The 17,725-nt window shown below is 36.1% G+C and overlaps 2 protein-coding genes across 2 annotated transcripts; both read right to left on the reverse strand.

Moving 5' to 3' along the window:
* Positions 1–9,497: 9,497 nt before the first annotated feature.
* LOC132634966 (probable (S)-N-methylcoclaurine 3'-hydroxylase isozyme 2) lies at positions 9,498–12,280 on the reverse strand. Its single transcript, XM_060351161.1, has 2 exons — positions 10,795–12,280; positions 9,498–10,366 (listed from the first exon to the last, which is right to left on the reverse strand). The coding sequence occupies exons 1-2, from the start codon at positions 11,674–11,676 to the stop codon at positions 9,758–9,760; spliced, it is 1,491 nt and encodes a 496-aa protein (XP_060207144.1). The 5' UTR covers positions 11,677–12,280; the 3' UTR covers positions 9,498–9,757.
* A 211-nt stretch (positions 12,281–12,491) lies between these two features.
* On the reverse strand, positions 12,492–16,153 carry LOC132634967 (acetylornithine aminotransferase, mitochondrial-like). Its single transcript, XM_060351162.1, has 3 exons — positions 15,530–16,153; positions 14,450–14,884; positions 12,492–13,258 (listed from the first exon to the last, which is right to left on the reverse strand). The coding sequence occupies exons 1-3, from the start codon at positions 15,914–15,916 to the stop codon at positions 12,719–12,721; spliced, it is 1,362 nt and encodes a 453-aa protein (XP_060207145.1). The 5' UTR covers positions 15,917–16,153; the 3' UTR covers positions 12,492–12,718.
* Between the last annotated feature and the right edge of the window lie 1,572 nt (positions 16,154–17,725).

Raw genomic sequence — 17,725 nt, forward strand, 5'->3', positions numbered from 1 at the left:
TCGGATAACCGTAAGTTAACGGATTCTAAAGGATGCCTAACCCCTTCCCTTTAGGATAATATAGAGCCCTTACCTAGAATCACACTGGTTAAGCAGACTATTAATGGAGGTTTAGTTTTAACTTTACCTTAGTTAACATTTAGGTGTCCTAATTCACCGTTAAATTAATTAGGTGGCGACTCCTTAAATAAAATAAACAGGAATCACCAATACGTCATACTCCCTAAATCAACCCGGTTAAAATGGGGGTGTGACAACTGCCCGTACGGAGTCCCCCGAGACGGCGGAGTACGCAGCACGGATGATTGAGCTTGCCGAGACTGGTATGAGACAGGCACATGACTTTGAGCGTCTCCATGAGCGTGTTCCCCGTGCCCCACCTGGGGCAGCAGGTAGCCGTGGTCGCCGAGGAGCTGGTGGCCGTCGCAGAGGTGCTAGGGCTGGCAGAGGTGATGACGCTCCGTCGACAGATATCCCATCGACTTCTCATTCCCGGCCGTCGACTTCACAGACACCTCTGTATACACCAGACCTTTTTTCAGGTTATGTGCCCTGGCCTTCACTTTCAGATCCACCAGTTCGTGATCCACAGGGTGAGCGGCCTGTTCGTGATCTACAGGGTGGCCTACATTTGCAGTTCGACGACTCCATGTTCGAGGACTTCGTGTTTGATGTGGCACCATCTGCATCTCCTGCTCCAGCGGCCGCTCAGGATCCCTCTCACCAGGCATCTATAGAGGCCGTCGACACACAGGTTTGACTTTTACAATAAAGTGGAAATAATTTATTAATTATTTTTTATTTCAGTTCCGTTTTAGAATACATCAAATCCAAATTATTTATATATTATTTCAGGTTCATTGTTCTACGCCTGTGGGTCCACAAGAGCGACCCATCCAGGAGACTACCTCATATTCACCACCACACCTATCTCAGGAGCTTACTCAGGCGCCCGTTGACACACAGGTTCTATTAAATAAATAACGTTAATGTATTCAATATAAATAATAAATGGTACTAATTATTATATACTTTTCAGGTTCATCCTTCGGCGCCTGAGGTGGCGACTCCCGACGAGGTAGAGTTCGAGATACCAGACCTAACTCATCCTGAGGTTCTGAGTGTGCCAGCGGGACCAGATCCCAAGAAGAAGCACGTTCTAGTCAAGGGAGCACGTGCCAGGCAAAGAGATGATGATCATGACTTGGAGCGCCCTGTTATTAAGAGGAAAAAAGGCGATGGAGACGATGACGAGGGCGGTGGGGATGGTATGAGCCTTAGGCCTAGGGATAGTCTCCGGCATACTACATGTGGGACCCATCCTCGATAGTGTATATACATTAGTGTTGTAAAATTTATCGTAAATAACATATTTTTTTTTTGCATATTTAGTCTTTATTATTGTTTCATATCGTAAATTGAAAGTGCAGCAACTACCACATAAACCCTAAAATTTTTGCGTGAAATGACGTTATGCCGTTTCACGCACAAATTTTGTGCGTGAAAGTGGAAAATGTATTTTACCCTTTCACGCACAGATTTTGTGCGTGAAAGTGCACCATAAACCCTAAAATCTGTGCGTGAAAGTGGAAAAATACATTTAACCCTTTCACGTACAGATTTTGTGCGTGCCTAATTTAAGCATATTTTCCCCTTTCACGCACAGATTTTGTGCGTGAAAGTGCACCATAAACCCTAAAATCTGTGCGTGAAAGTGGAAAAATATATTTTACCCTTTCACGCACAGATTTTGTGCGTGAAAGTGCACCACGTTACCCATAACATTTCAGGAATCTATGACACATAAAGGCTTGATTTGACAATACGTTGCTGCAATATTTGACCGTTTTGTATTGCGCACCATTTTAATGCGCACTATAAGTATTGATTTGATATTTGACCGTTTTGTATTGCGCACCATTTTAATGCGCACTATAAGTATTGATTTGACAACATTTCAGGAATCTATGACACATAAAGGCTTGATTTGACAATACGTTGCTGCAATATTTGACCGTTTTGTATTGCGCACCATTTTAATGCGCACTATAAGTATTGATTTGACAACACACCACGCATGACGATTTCAGGAATCTATTTAACTTGAAGGCTTGACGAGTGAAAAACTCATAAATTGCATAAGTGTAAGTCTTACAAGTCATAAAAAAAAATCAAACTTCATTGAAAAAATGTCTCAAAATGCTTCACGTGTTAAGGTTTCACTATTTTGGGATGGAGATATCGTCGAGGACAATTACTCCATTCGTTATAGTACCAAACCAAAAGCCCATGTTAAATTTCCAACAAATTTAGATTATGAAACACTAGTCATGTACATGCACGAAAGAATGAAAACTACACCCACTGAGTTTGGAATCTCAATAACTGGCAGATATCCACAAACAATATCAAACGGTGTAGTGCGTTATGGCATGCACAATATCAACGATGATGAATCTTTGAGTGATTATTTGGGATCGCCGGAAGAATATCGTGATTTAGTATTCATTAATGTTCTTGAGATGTATGTTGAAAAGATACCTCGGGAAGAAATCCCTCAAGTCCAGCCTATTCATGGTAACACATATGGGGACTTTAATTCCTATGGAGACATTTTGAGTGGCCAAGTGCCGCTGAAAAATCTAAGCCAGCAATTTAATCAAGCTTACAACGAAAATTGGTAAATATGAGTTTTTTATATTATTATTATGTGTAGTAGCATGTGTTTGTTGTATAAATTGGTAATAACCAGTTTTTCAAATCTTTATAGGAACTATTCTCAAAACTCACCAGTGGTACCAAATATGGATGTTGGTCAATCCTCTCAGTTCGGTGGAGTTGATCATTCTCCACACCATGACAGTGCTTATGAACGACAGTAAGTTCATCACCTTGATATTAATTTATCTATATATATGTATGAAGTTGGTATTTAAAATATGTTACTTTTCGTGTAGGAGGATGAATGCACTTGATAATGAAGATTTTCCTAATTATTATGAGTCATCATCAAGTGATGACGATGAACTAGCTAATAATGCAGAGGTAACCGATGATGAAGATGATGATGATGATGTTCAAGTTGGTATGACCAACAATATTCCTCAAAGCCAAAACCAACAAGAACCAATGCACCACCACGTACCACCACCGATGGCTGAAAACCCAACTTCTGAAAGCCCAATTCAGTGGCATTCTAACAATATCCCTTATCTTGACAGCCTGCAGGGTCGTGATTCTTATATTTTTTTTTCTTTTTCTCTTTTTTTTTTTTTTTTTTTTTTTTTTTTTGATTTCCTTTCTTCTTTCTTCCCCCTCGTTGTTCTCCTCCTTTGTTGCCGTTGTTTTCCGTTCCCCCTCGTTGTTCTTTACCCTTTTTATAGGTTTTGTTTTCGTTTGTTTTTGTACTGAAAAAAAGAAGGAGGAGTGGGAGAGAGAGACAAGTGGGGGACAGGGGTGAGTGGGGAGCGGAGAAGAAGGAGGGAAAGGGGGTGAGTGGGAGCGGCGTGAGGCGGCGAGTGGAAGGGAGCGGAGTGAGATGGGAAAGGAGAGTGGGAGGCGGAAAGAAGGAGGGAAAAAGAAAGAGGCGGAAATGAAGGGGAAACCCTTTTCCCTAAAAGGGTTTCCCTTACTTTGCTGAAAATGAATTGGACCCGGTCCATTTGTGGACCGGGTCAAATTTTAGACTGGGTATTTAAAAGAATGGACCAGTAAATTAAACATGGACTGATGTAAAAATTGAGATAAAAATATGGTCTAGTCCAAAAATATTAGGAATTAATCGGACTTTGATTTGGGGTCCAGTAAGTCAAAATACGGACTGAGTGCAAGAAATAGTTTGGCTTCTAAATTTGAATAAGAGACACATTTTGATTAACGAAGTACTAAGGGTGCCAGAATATCACCTAATACAGAAATATGTAATTATAAAAAGACCCGGGTAAAAAATTATATGATGTTGCAAATGACCGTGCAATAATATTTAATAACAAACGCTATCATTTAAATGTGCTAAATAAATGCGATGTGTGTGCGGAAGTTGGTAGAAACGTCGAGAAATGCAAGTTTCAATAATACTAAATAATAGTAGTGAATAAATAGCGGTAGTAATACTGCTAATAATGATAACAATAATGATAATGGTAATAATGATAATGCTGATGATAATGGTGATAAAAAATAATAATAGATATAATAATAATAGTAGCTAACAAATATGGATAATTAATAACAAAATCACAATAAGAATAATTAATAATAATAATAAAGATGATAATAATTAACAATAATAATAATAAATAACAATTATTGATAATAACAAAATGATAATAAATTAATAACAATAATACTGGTAAAAATAATAATGATAATAAAAATAAAAATAACAAATGATGATGATAATAATAATAATAAATAACAATTAATGATAAAACAATGATAATAATTAATAATAAAATAACGATGATAATAACGCTGATAATAATGACTAGTAATTAATAATAATAATAATAATAATAATAATAATAATAATAATAATGATAATAATAATAATAATAATAATAATAATAATAATAATAATGGAAATAACAAGAATGATAATAATAAATGACAATTAGTAATAAATGATAATTTAAGAATAATAATAATAATAACAATAATAATAATAATGATAATAATAAACTGCAGAAGAATAAAAGACTAATAATTATAGTAAAACTTAAATGCATATTTTTTAATTTCTCGAAATACCAGAAGTATAAATAGGTATTTCGGAGGAGATGCGGGACAAAATTAGGTGTCAACAGTATATAGAAAGTAAGGATTTACAAAATGTTGTCTTGTAATTAATTTAACGATTCTAAACCCGAAAGTGAAATGACGATGAACATTTAAAATTTGTGATAAATTAAAACTTGTAATGTTAAAAAATAAAAGTAGCGAATATAAATAGCATTGAAAATAAAGTATCTAGCTCGTCAATAAATTTAGACGTCTGAATGAATAGAATTAAATAAAGGAGGGACAAAATTGGGTGTCAACAGTGATGATGCATTTGTCTTCACAAGAGAAGATGATGATAGTCGCCAAAAAATCTGGATTGAACCAAAGGATCTCAACAAAGATCGATGCTACCTTGCAAAGGGAATGTTGTTCGCATCCAAAAAGGCGTTGCAACGGGCTGTCAAAATTTATTGTTTTAAGGACATGAGGGAGTTTAAGGTTGATCTTTCAACCTCAAAGATATGGAGACTAGTTTGTAAACGACGGTATCAAGGCTGTGAGTGGTTGCTTCGGGGAATTGTTAAGCCTGATGGTATGTGGGCTATCACAAAATTCCGCGAAAGACACACTTGTGATATGGAAGAAAATTGAGCAGATCATTATAATTTAGATACAAACATGATTGCTCAAGTATTACTTAAGGACATTGCCGAAACGCCAAGGTAACTTATCCTACCTAGTACATCATATGTCTTATATCGATTAAAAGATCAATTACTAAATGTTGTTTGTTTAAACTTGTGCAGGATCCCTATCAAAGATTGTATTCGAAACGTTCAAACCATATATAGAAAAACTATAAGCAACAGAAAGGGATTTCTCGGGCGTAGAGGCGCTTTTGAGATGGTCTTTGGAAATTGGCATACTTCTTTTCAATCGCTGCCAAGGTATATGGCAGCTCTACAACATTTTAATAATGGTACTGTTGTAGAGTGGCGGCTTATAGAGGGTAAAATCTTCAACTTCGTATTTTGGTCATTCAAACCATGCATTGATGGTTTTGCTCACTGCCGACCAGTGATATCCATAGATGGTACGCATGTATATGGTGCCTACGACATCAAGCTCCTAATTGCAATAGGAATGGATGCCAATGGGTCAATATTTCCTCTTGCTTTCGCAATTGCCGCTAACGAGAGCAACGACACATGGGGGATCTTTTTGACCCATTTGAAAACTCATGTTATTAAGGATCGTACCGGCATATGCGTGTTGTCTGATCGTCATAAAGGCATATTGCACAATATGGCTAATTTACCAGGGTGGCAGCCTCCCTTTGTTTACCATCGCTATTGTTTAAGGCACTTGAAGGCAAATTTGCAATCAACGTTTCACAATGGCACTCTAAACAAATTGATGTGGGGGGCTGCGATGGAGCATCAACAACGAAAATGGGCTGCAAAAATGGATCTGATCAGGGCAGTGAGTGAACCCGCATATATTTGGTTGATAAAGCTCGAAGTTGAAAAATGGACGCTTCATGCTGATGGAGGAAAAAGATGGGGCATGCTCACAACAAACAGCTCAGAATCTTTCAATGGCTTGCTGAAATCAGCTCGAGGACTACCTGTCACCGCAATGGTGAGAATGACTTTCAAGCAGGTTGTGGAGCGATTTGTTGTTAGGACAAGGCAAGCTAGAGCGATATTAGCCGACGGCGGGACATGGATGCCAAAGCCCTTCAAAATTATGGAGCATTATAGAAAAAAATGTGAGCACCACCAAATGACCGAGTATGACCCAATTCGACATGTCTACGAAGTTAGGACGGGTTATCACAACGGTAAGGGTGGCAACGTGCACTTGTGGTAAGTGGCAAACGTATCACATGCCGTGTTCTCATGCTGTCAAGTGCTTCGAGAGAATGAGAAAAACGGTAACAAGTTATGTGGCGGGGGAATACAAGGTCCACAGTTACCTTAGAGCATATTCCGGTCAATTCCACCCACTTGGTAATGAAGCTTATTGGCCAAACGAGCCGTTTTCGATGGTTGCTAACAAGGATTACATCAGGAAATTGGGCATTAACTCACGAAGTCGTAGACCCAATCAAATGGATGTTATTGAAAGAACTTATTCTCGCAAGTGCTCTACCTGTAAGCAATATGGCCATGACAAGCGTTCCTGTGGGCAACAAAGCCGTGGTAGTACAAGCACCTCTCGAAGTAATAGAGTCTCTAGAACTTGAAAATTGTATTATTATTGTAATTTATTATTGTATTACTTTGAATTAGTATTGTAATTAGATGGAATGAATTATTTTTAAATTAGTATAAACCTCTCGTATTGGATGAATTATTATTAAATCAAATATTTATATTTGAACATTCAAATATAATAAAACACTTAAATCAAAACCCTATAAATAGACAAGTTTCAAAACTTACTTCGGGGCACCTTAGAACCCTAAAACGGTTATCCAAACGTTTAGGTGGACTTGATGTAATGAGCCGACATTATTGTACGCAAAAAAAGATATTAAGTTTTATAAAAAATATTGATATTTTGGGATTTTGAAACATGACTAATCTTTGCCCAAAGTATGGAAAAAAATGTGATTTGAAAGGTAAGACAAAAAAAAAACTGTGCTGCTTCACGCATGAAATTAGTGCGTGAAAGGAGTATATGGTATTATTGCAAGTTGATCCTTTAAAACGGTCAAATAATGCTCCATTCACGGACTAAATTCATGCGTGAAAGGCAAAATGGTTTCACGCATGAAATTAGTGCGTGAAAGGAGTATATCCTATTACATTTCATGCGTGAAAGGAATATATGGTATTATTGCAAGTTGGTCCTTTAACGCATGAATTTTGTGCGTGAAAGGGTCAAGCTGCATTTTTGCAGTTTGGTCCTTTCACGCACGAATTTCGTGCGTGAATACTACTTATGTTCTTTTTTTTTTTTATACTAGTTTGGTTCAACTTTTTATTTTTTGTGCTACTTAAGTCGCGGATTCGTTGGATTTACAACTATTGTAATGTTTGTACTCGTGTAGCTTCTACATGTACTCTAAAATAAAGACTACACAATTGTTATATAATTTAAAAAGTATTAATTTTTTTCTTAATTTACTTTATTTAGATAAGTGTATTTTTACATAATCTAGAAATCATATTAAATAAATACTATTAAATTAAAAATAATTTCATAAAAATATTTCTTATTTTTTAGGGGTGAGTAAATTTTTTTAAAATATTTGCCCAAACTAAAAAGACCATATAATATGGACGGGAAGGAATATTAACATGATTTATGTAGAATTCCAAGTGGCATTTTTGTGGGGTTTTCTTATGATTAAGTTGTTTAATACGTATTAAGATTTAAGAAAATGATGTTTGTTTACTGATTATAATATTTATATTCTAAAAAATCTTAGATGCGTTTTAAATTAACCTTGAGTAGAATTATTTTTCAATGACTTAATTTTCAATTACAAAAATCAAATAACTAAACTAATTTTGATTAACTGAGATTATTATTCAGTTACATGGCTATTGTATTCCATTGTTATGTTTAGATATGAAGTATATACGACTTTCTACACTTGTGGATATCATTTATGGGTTTGGCTGATTAATAGTGTCGCAGGGGCGATGCTCACTTTTAAAAGTTTCAAACTCCATTATACTGTGTCGTTATTTTTTTTATCCATTTGATACTTTAGGGGCGAAATCATTTACTGTTGAAGCCGTGATTTTCTCAATTATATATCCTTTCTTAAACATGGCGTATTTTACTATATACGTGGGTTGTGGCTCTTTCGTGGAAAAAAAAGTAAGTGGAGAATTTTGGTGAGCACACTCTTGAAAGAGTTAAGGGGTTGTTTGATTATTGGTAATGAATGGAGTTACTAATATCATGTTTGATAGCGTTTAGTTGTTTTGTATACAATTTAGCACGCCTTACAATGTTTACTAACCATTTTATAATCCCACATAAGTAAAACAAGTATAAGTTATGAGTCAATTTATGTATTATTCTATCCAGAGTAGAAGATGGAATAACTCATACATAAATAACTAAACTTTGCATAATTAATCGCAAGATAACTCTAATCAGCAACCAAACCAAATGACCCCTAACTGTTTCAATACAAAATTCAGTCAATCTTTATGGTTATGTATACTGATCCCATCTCATTGAAACCTTCATATCATATCTCTGCATAGAAGTATCAAAGATAAAATTAAAAACACAGATTAATATTATAATTAGAAAATACTATAAATTTAACAGGAAGACTTAAATTGTTGGGCGCGTGCTAGCACACGCCACCGGCATCTAGTAATTCTAGAAGAGGGTGATATAGGGAAGATATTTTAGTAGTCAATTTTCTATCTGTTTGTCATGAAACAAAAATCTAACTAACTACTATGGAGGTCATTTGGAGCATTTTTTTAATATATATAGGTGAACTTTCAATATTTTTTTTTTTTTTATTTTTTTTTTAATAGGTTCGAAAACCTCTTGTACAATAAATAGGCAATTATTACCTAGGTTTTGTGATGCTCATGACATGCTTAGAGTTATTGAGGGCAAGGAGAGTATATCCAAGTTAAACGTTCTCACTTGAAAATTTATGCACTTGCACATGATCTTTTATCTTAATAGGACTATACCTAGCCTCTTATCACCACAAGAACTTCCGTTCATAATCACACGAGATTACAGCAGGACAAATAATACTTGTATCTGATGCACAATGCAAGGTATAGCAAAGAATGGGCTTCATAAAAGGCGATACCTTTAATATTACATACAAATACACTTCCTTACTTCTCATGAAAGTGATCTACATCAGCAATGCAAACGATTCTGTGAAGCTCCACATAAAAGTGAACATGCAAGAAAAATCCTCCACAAGATCTTATGTTTATAACCACACGAGATTGCAACAAGACGAAAAATACATATATCTAATGCACAGGGGGGTATAGCACAGATAAGAGATTTTTCAAGTATATTCCAGTGTTCATTTTCTGGCCTTGGGAATCAGAAGCAGCGGTTCTTTCTTTTGCAGTGTCACTCCAAACTTTTCATGCATATCTAGCTCAGCGGGACATTTTCCATGAGGAAGTTCCCAATCAAAGAAATGAACAAGTGAAGCAAGGACTAACGGAATCTTTATTGCAGCCATAGGCAGGCCCGGGCATATTCTCCTTCCAGCACCAAAAGGTAAGAACTCAAAGTCATTCCCTTTGAAGTCCATATCGAAACTTAGAAACCTCTGTGGTCTAAACATCTCTGGTTCTTCCCATATTGAAGGATCCCTCGCGATAGCCCACACATTAACAAAGATTTGAGCGTCTTTAGGTATTGTGTAACTCATCACTTGGCAGGTTTTGATTGCACGATGTGGAAGCAGCAATGGTGCTGGAGGATGCAACCTAAGTGTTTCATTCACACAGGCTTGGACATAGGACAACCGCAGCAATTGAGATTCTTTTGGGTAATCACTTTCACCGAGTTCTATCTTGAGTTCGTCTTGAACTTTCTTCATTGACTCTACATTTTTCATCAGTTCTGCCATCGCCCACTCGATTGTTGAGGTACTGGTGTCTGCACCAGCAGAGAATAACTCCTTCACAAGGTTAAAAGGAAACTTGTTATGTACTACATTCCAACAGAGAACTCGAACTTTCTTGAATATAAGAACTTCAAAAAGAGAAGTGCTATTTGGTTCACTGCATCGGTATCAGTCATGTTACAGCAGTGAGACCTGTCTATAACAGCCATCCTCTATAACAGCATTTCACTATAACAACCATGTTTTTTGTAGAACCAATCTTTCATGTTACGTCATATTATATGTTCTCTTTAACAACATTTTGCTAGAGCAACCAAAAATATCAGAGCAAATGACGTTATAGAGAGGTTTGACTGTATATGCACAAAGACTAACATGATTACTTTCATCTTCATTTTTCAGATACTACTAAAGAGTAACTTGATCTACACCAGAAAACGAATCTCCCAGAACATATTCTGAGAGAAAGAGAGGGAACAAACCATAAATAGCTGGTGGATCCGATCATTGGTAAAACCATTATCAAGGAGAGTTTCCAAGAAATCTTGTTGGCTAGAAGAACCGCTTTCTATACTGTTCCTTCTTTCTTGAAGAATCGGTTCCCACTTGGAACAAATATTTGTGACTAAATCTTTAGATTTTTTTCGCAGACCTTGAAGATCTAATTTTCCAAAAATTGGATAAAAATCAGATATATTTGGAGCAGAGGCCACATCCACAACCCCCCTTACAAGACTCTTCACCCCACCATCTTCTTTCTCTTTCTCCAAGTTAACCATATCTCTAGACATCATAACATTACTCAGCATGTTGAACACAGTTGCAAAGACTAGCTCTCCAAGATTCACCACTTGACCTTCTTTTAACCTCAAGAATTCTACCAATTCCATCACTTTTTTCTCCCTCAAACAAGCTTGAGACTCCAATACTTTGCCCGAGAAAAGCTCAGTTCTGCATAAAGTCCTCAAGTATCTCCATCCATTGTTACATTCAGAAGTCCAGCCCATTGATGTCTTGTCAAGATTTGATCCTTTAGATGGAGCAGCATTTGGAACATGTCTACCAGACAGGATTCTATCATGGGTTTTGAGGATTTCTATAGCTGCAGAAGGTGATGATCCAACAACTAACCATTGAGTTCCAAGTTTTAGGGACATAAGGGGACCATAAGTTTTTGCATAATTTGTCAGATTTATGTGAGGCATTTTTCCCATATGAAAAATGTTTCCTAGGACTGGCCATGGTATTGGTCCTGGTGGAAGTTGTGGGATTTTGTTGGATGATTTGAAAACTTTGAAGAGAAAAAAAAATAAGGGTAGGAGGAAAAATGGAAGCAGGAAAAGAATTTCAGATGGCTGAGCCATGACTGCAAATAAACAAGTTTTTTTGTTCTTTCAAATATATTTTAGTGTAGAATTCTCTAGTAGATTTATTGAAGTAACCTCATAAGCTAGTCAAAATCCTGTAGTCAAAAGTACTTATCTACGAGTTGTGGAGCAAGTGTTGTTGCGCTAACTTGTATTATTGTGAATGGAAAGTGATTGATTCTATAAGATGGTGATATATGGGAAGATATTTTAGTCAGTTTTCTCTGTTTGTCATAAAACAGAAATCTTACTTAAAACTAGGGGAGGTCATTTGGAGCATTTCTTTTTTATATAGGTAAACTTCCAATCTTTATTTCTTTTCTTTTTAAAATAAAATAAAAAAATAATAGGTTCAAAAACCTCTTGTACAATAAATAGGTAATTATTGTCTGGGTTTGAGATACTCATGACATGCTAAATAGGTAATTACACGTTCTACCTAACAACACTACTCCGCTATTTTAGCACATCCATCTTAGCATCTGCATCCGCATTTCTACAACACTCATCTAGTGGATACTCTTCCATTGTCATGGAGGGCAAGGAGAGTAATCCAAGTGAAACATTTTCACTTGAAAATTTATGCACTTGACATGATCTTGTCTTAATATATAACGTGCCTCTAATTACCCCAAGAACTTCTGTTTATAACTACACAAGATTACAGCAGGACAGAAAATACTTGTTTCTAATGCACAATGCAAGGTATAGCACAAATAAGACCATTGGTAATGCACAATAATGGTATATCCCAATGGCTTACTCCAAAACTTTTCATTCATGTCTAGCTTGAAAAGAAAGAAATGAACAAGTGAAGCAAGGACTAAGATCAACTGTATTAACGATGACCAATTGCTCCTAAATGAATCTTCAGCCAACAGAATGACGCAATCTGGTAAAACATGAGAAGATGATACCTTTAATATTACATACAGATACACTTCCTTACTTCTCATGAATGTGATCTACATCAGCAATGCATACGATCCTTTGAAGCTCCACATAAAAGTGAACATGCAAGAAAACCTTTCATTCAATTCTAGTTCTTGGCGGTCTTATCTAGTACAGGGAAACAATTGAATAAGATCTCAGCTGCATGGTCCAACTCTTGCTCTGTGATGGTCAATGGAGGTACAAGCCTCACAACATTTCCTTTTCCCGCCGTCAATACAAGCAGGCCAGATTGTTGACATGCGTCAACCAGCGGAGATGCTGGTACATCAAGGTCTATCCCAATAATAAGCCCCACGCCTCGTACTTCTCTCACGTGCGAGTTCCCTCCTAATTTCTTAACAAGCAATTCCCTGAAATTTTTACCTTTCTTTGCGACACTGGCAAGGAAACCTGGTTCGGAGATCTTGTCCAGCACAGCAACTGCAGCATTGCAAACAAGAGGACCGCCAGCAAATGTGCTACCATGATCCCCATAATTGATGGCAGCAGCAACTCTTTCAGTTACTAACACTGCTCCAATAGGTAAACCTCCTGCAAGAGGCTTTGCGAGAGTCATTATATCTGGGTATATGCCATAAGCTTCGTGCGCCCAAAGATGACCAGTTCTTCCTAGGCCGCATTGAACCTAATAATAGAAAATACAAGTAAAAGATTCAGTGCAGTGTTGTGCTTTAACACATTCCAATCCAAATTAATTCCAGAAAAGATCACTGTTACAGTAGGAAGGAGAGCGTTAACAACCCAAGAAGTCATATTTCTTCAATTATTTACTTATCTACAGAATAAATATAAACCAATCTTATCCAATATATTGCTCATAGAGAACCTCAATCCTATATACCAGCTTATGGTGGATTGAGTATACATAAACAACAAGAGCAGTAAGTTTTTTCCTCATGAAGTAATTAAGAACCACTATTCATTATTGAAATGATAATAACAAGTAGGGGTGTCAAAAGGGCGGGTTGGGATGAAATCAGCCCAATCAAAATGGGCTGAGGTAAAAAATGGGTTGGGCTAACATTGACCCAAAAGTTACTTGGACTGAAATGGGTTGGGCTGAAATGGGCTAAAAATGAGCTGGGTTACGACCCGCCCAATTTTTGACCCAATTTTTTTTTTTAAACCGATTCCTTTCTACTAAAATTAATCTGTTTCAAATTCTTTTTTTTTTTTTTAAATTAATCAACTCCATCAATAAACTCATACAACCCAACCTTTATTTGCATTTTCAATGTTATCACTGCAGAGTTGAGTACATTTTCAATTCAGATACTACTTTATATGCTATAATACTAGATTAGGAAGTGACGAACAGCATTGTATTTAAATGAAGTGAATAACATTCTCAAACAACTAAAAAGAATGAATTTGCATACCAAAACATTGCAACTCTGCTAGCATATAGAGATTAGTTAACTTAGATACAAGTATTTCCACCACCAAAAAGGAAAATTCTCTGCAGTGATAACTTTAATAAAGGATACAAACCTTTGCAGTGATAACATTTACTAAATGATTCACTTTTAACTTAATAAAGGTCATCTATCACATAATCAACAACCTCATTAAAACCAACAACAACCAACCAACCAAACAACAACATCCAAACAAATGTTTGTAATAAAAACTATAATAGTCATATTAGTATAATCCCTGCACAACTTATCTCTCAACCAAATGATCCCTAAGTGCAATATGCTGAACTTTTCTATCCATTTCACTATGCAAAATTTCTGGCAAACATTTTCATATGTTTTGTTTTGATGAATTCATGGGCTAAAGTGGTAGCAATGTAATCTGAAAAGTTTCTTACCTCATCAAAGACAAGAAGAGAACCTGCGCCATCACAGGCAGTCCTCAGTGCTTGTAAAAATTCTTTTGTTGCACTATATATGCCACCTTCACCTTGGATTGGTTCGACAAACACAGCAGCTATTTTACCACTCTGAATTAGTTCTTTTGCTGCTTGAACATTGCCATACTCCAGGAAAGTAACTCCTGGCATTACAGGTTCAAAAGGTGACCTGTAATGTTCTTTGCTTGTCAAAGCAACAGCACCCATGGTCCTTCCGTGGAAGCAATTGGAGAAAGCAATAAACTCCACAGGAGGTTGTTTCTCATCGGGATGCGAGAATCTCTGAAACTTCCTTGCAAATTTAATTGCAGCTTCATTTGCTTCCGTTCCAGAGTTTGACAAGAAAACACGGTCTGCAAAAGAACTAGCAACTAGGCGTTTTGCAAGCTCCAGCTGTAAGAAATAATAGAACGCTATGTTAGTGATATATACAAAGATCCTTTTGCAAATGAAGCCTCAATTATTAATCATATATAGAGTTACAGGTAAGAAGGTAAATAAGTTGATATATCAAGTTAGAGACATAGAAGAACAAGCATGTGAGGAAAGCTCTGCTGAATAAGACCACTCTTGCCACCGCCTCCCAAAGAAGCTAGAAAATAAGAAACTTAGCGTGTATTTGGTACGGACGAAAATGTTTTCCAATTTTCTCATGTTGATTGGTCAAAATATTTTCTCTACGAAAACAAGTTTCCGGAAATAGGAAAACAAGCACAAGTGGACTTCCAGTCTCCTTCCCACCCCCACCCTTGACCATCCCACACCCCACCCCAGCCCACACCAAACAGTTCCCACCCCTTGACCATCCCACTTCCCACCCCAACAGCTCACAACCCCCATCCCTTGACCATCCCACCTCCGTAGTATTTTCCTAGATTACATATAAATGTTCTTGGGACAATATTTTTTTGCTTATGTACCAAACACTAGAAAATAAGTAATAAACGCACTTATTTTTCAGGAAAACATTTTCCTTGATTACCAAACAGGCCCTTACATTCTGCTACTAAGTTTTACTTTTAAAGGAAAATTTTGTACCTGAGGTAGAGTATAATAAAGATTGCTAACATGTGTAAGTATATTAGCTTGTTGAGTAACAGCTTTAATCCAATCAGGATCACCATGTCCAAGTGCATTTACAGCAATACCAGATGTCAAATCCAAATACTCTTGCCCTTCAATATCATACAATTTACATCCTTTGCCACTTGACAAAACTAATGGTGCCCTTGCATATGTACCCACAAATACCTTATTAGATTGTTCCATTACTGAGTTGGAAATATCCTGTGCTTGCACTTCCATGTTAAGGCAAGAGGTGATTCTAATACCGTTGGATCTTGCATTGTTGAATGGACGGTGGAGATGGGTTGATGATGAAATTGAAGAAAAGTTGTTGAGGAAAATAGATGATGAATAGGTCATTGTTGATGAATGAAAAAGATTTTATTTTTACTCAAAAATATGGAGAGGATTTCACCGAGAAGAGTCTTTCTTATGATAATAAATTAGAATAAAGTTGAGATTTGGGGTATTTGTACAAGTATGTAATAAGAATAGAAAAATAAAATGAAATTCCTAAAATTGATGAACACAATTTTCACGTTGTCCAGTTTGTGGCACGCATCTCCTGTCGCTTTCTCGATTTGCAGGGTAAACATTTTTTTAGAAACCTCTAGTTGTACCTTATTAATAAGCTAGTTTTTAATGATCGATCTGCCCAACTTTTTAGTCAAAAAAAGAAAGGCCAATATATACATGTGCTATCGGAAAAGGTTTAAATATATCTTCCGTTATATTATGAGTTCAAATATAGTCTTGTAATTATACTTTGAACATAAATATATATCTTCACCGTTAAAATTGACTAAGGTGAAGTTCAATACCACATGAACATTAAAATTTTAGTGAATTAAATATCATGTGCATGTCACCTCACTGATCAAACTCAATTTTACACACCTCCTTTCGTATCATCTTTCACAATGGCACCTCCGAAAAACATAAATGGATTTTGACATCCCAGCTGCTGCACTTTTAGTTTCATAAAAAATTATAGCACCATAAAATGTTTCATCAGTTGACACGTTTACTAATGGTTTAGTCATTAATAATTAATTTTTTTACTGTTCCAAAGTAGACACCTTTTGAAGATTAACTATGTGAAAAAAAGTAAAATGAAGAATGGCGTTAAAAGGTGGTTGGTTGGAAATGAGAGTCATTAAAGACTACGGGGGCTCTCTAAATTCTTATATATATGCATACGCAAATCAAAAGGGTATTCAAAAATCTGCAAAAAGATTTAATCTTTCTAAGTTTTCTAATGAATTTAATTTTCAAAAATCAAGCTTGAATTTACTGAGTGGTAGTTTATATGTCAAAGTCTCAACTTTCTTGTATATGACTTCAATTTCTTCAAAATTCTAAAGTTTCACAGCTAAAATTCAAAAGGGCGTTCGAAATTTGCAAAAAGATTCAATCCTTCTAATTTTTAAATCTAATTCTATAAAAATGCAGTGGCACCCATCAAGACCAGGTACATTTTCCTTCTCATTCAACAATGGGTCAAACACATCATGTTTAAAAGGCCAAGAACAAACAATTAAGGTATCTCTTTTAGCTCCGGCATCTTCGCCGGAGCAGTCACCGGAAAGAACTCCACCGGTGATATCTGGTCGGGGGGGGGGGGGGGGGGGGGGGGCTGGTAATGGGTGGGTAAAATTGGGTTTGGTCAACTTTAGCGTGGAGGGGTATATTTGTGCCCAAAATATATCGGTAGGAGTATATTTTGACCAAAAGTATAACGAAGGGTATGTTTGACCCTTTTTCGATAGTACAGGGGTATATTTGGATACATTTTTATATTTAGAAATAATTTAACTTAAAATTTTTCTTTTACCCTTAATGAAATGATTTACAGTCATACAAATATTTATGGCTTGTTTTAAATCACAAGTTTCAGAAGTCTTACTTTCTTTCTTAAACTCCGTGTCTAGTCAAATTATATCACATAAATGGAGACGGAGGAAGTATAACTAGTTTCTCTGCACGTGTATGTTGAGTCATGTTCCGTTGCCTCCACAATCTTTTTTTCCAAAGTTTCATATGAGATTTGTAACAAAAGCTAACTTTGTCTGCGACGCACGTGCATACCCTGTCGACTCAATGTAATTAGTGACGTAAAGTCAAATCCATAATAAAAATTAACTTTTATATGCATTGCAAGTGCATCCT

This window comes from Lycium barbarum, chromosome 4, assembly GCF_019175385.1.
Source record: "Lycium barbarum isolate Lr01 chromosome 4, ASM1917538v2, whole genome shotgun sequence".
Lineage (NCBI taxonomy): Eukaryota > Viridiplantae > Streptophyta > Magnoliopsida > Solanales > Solanaceae > Lycium > Lycium barbarum.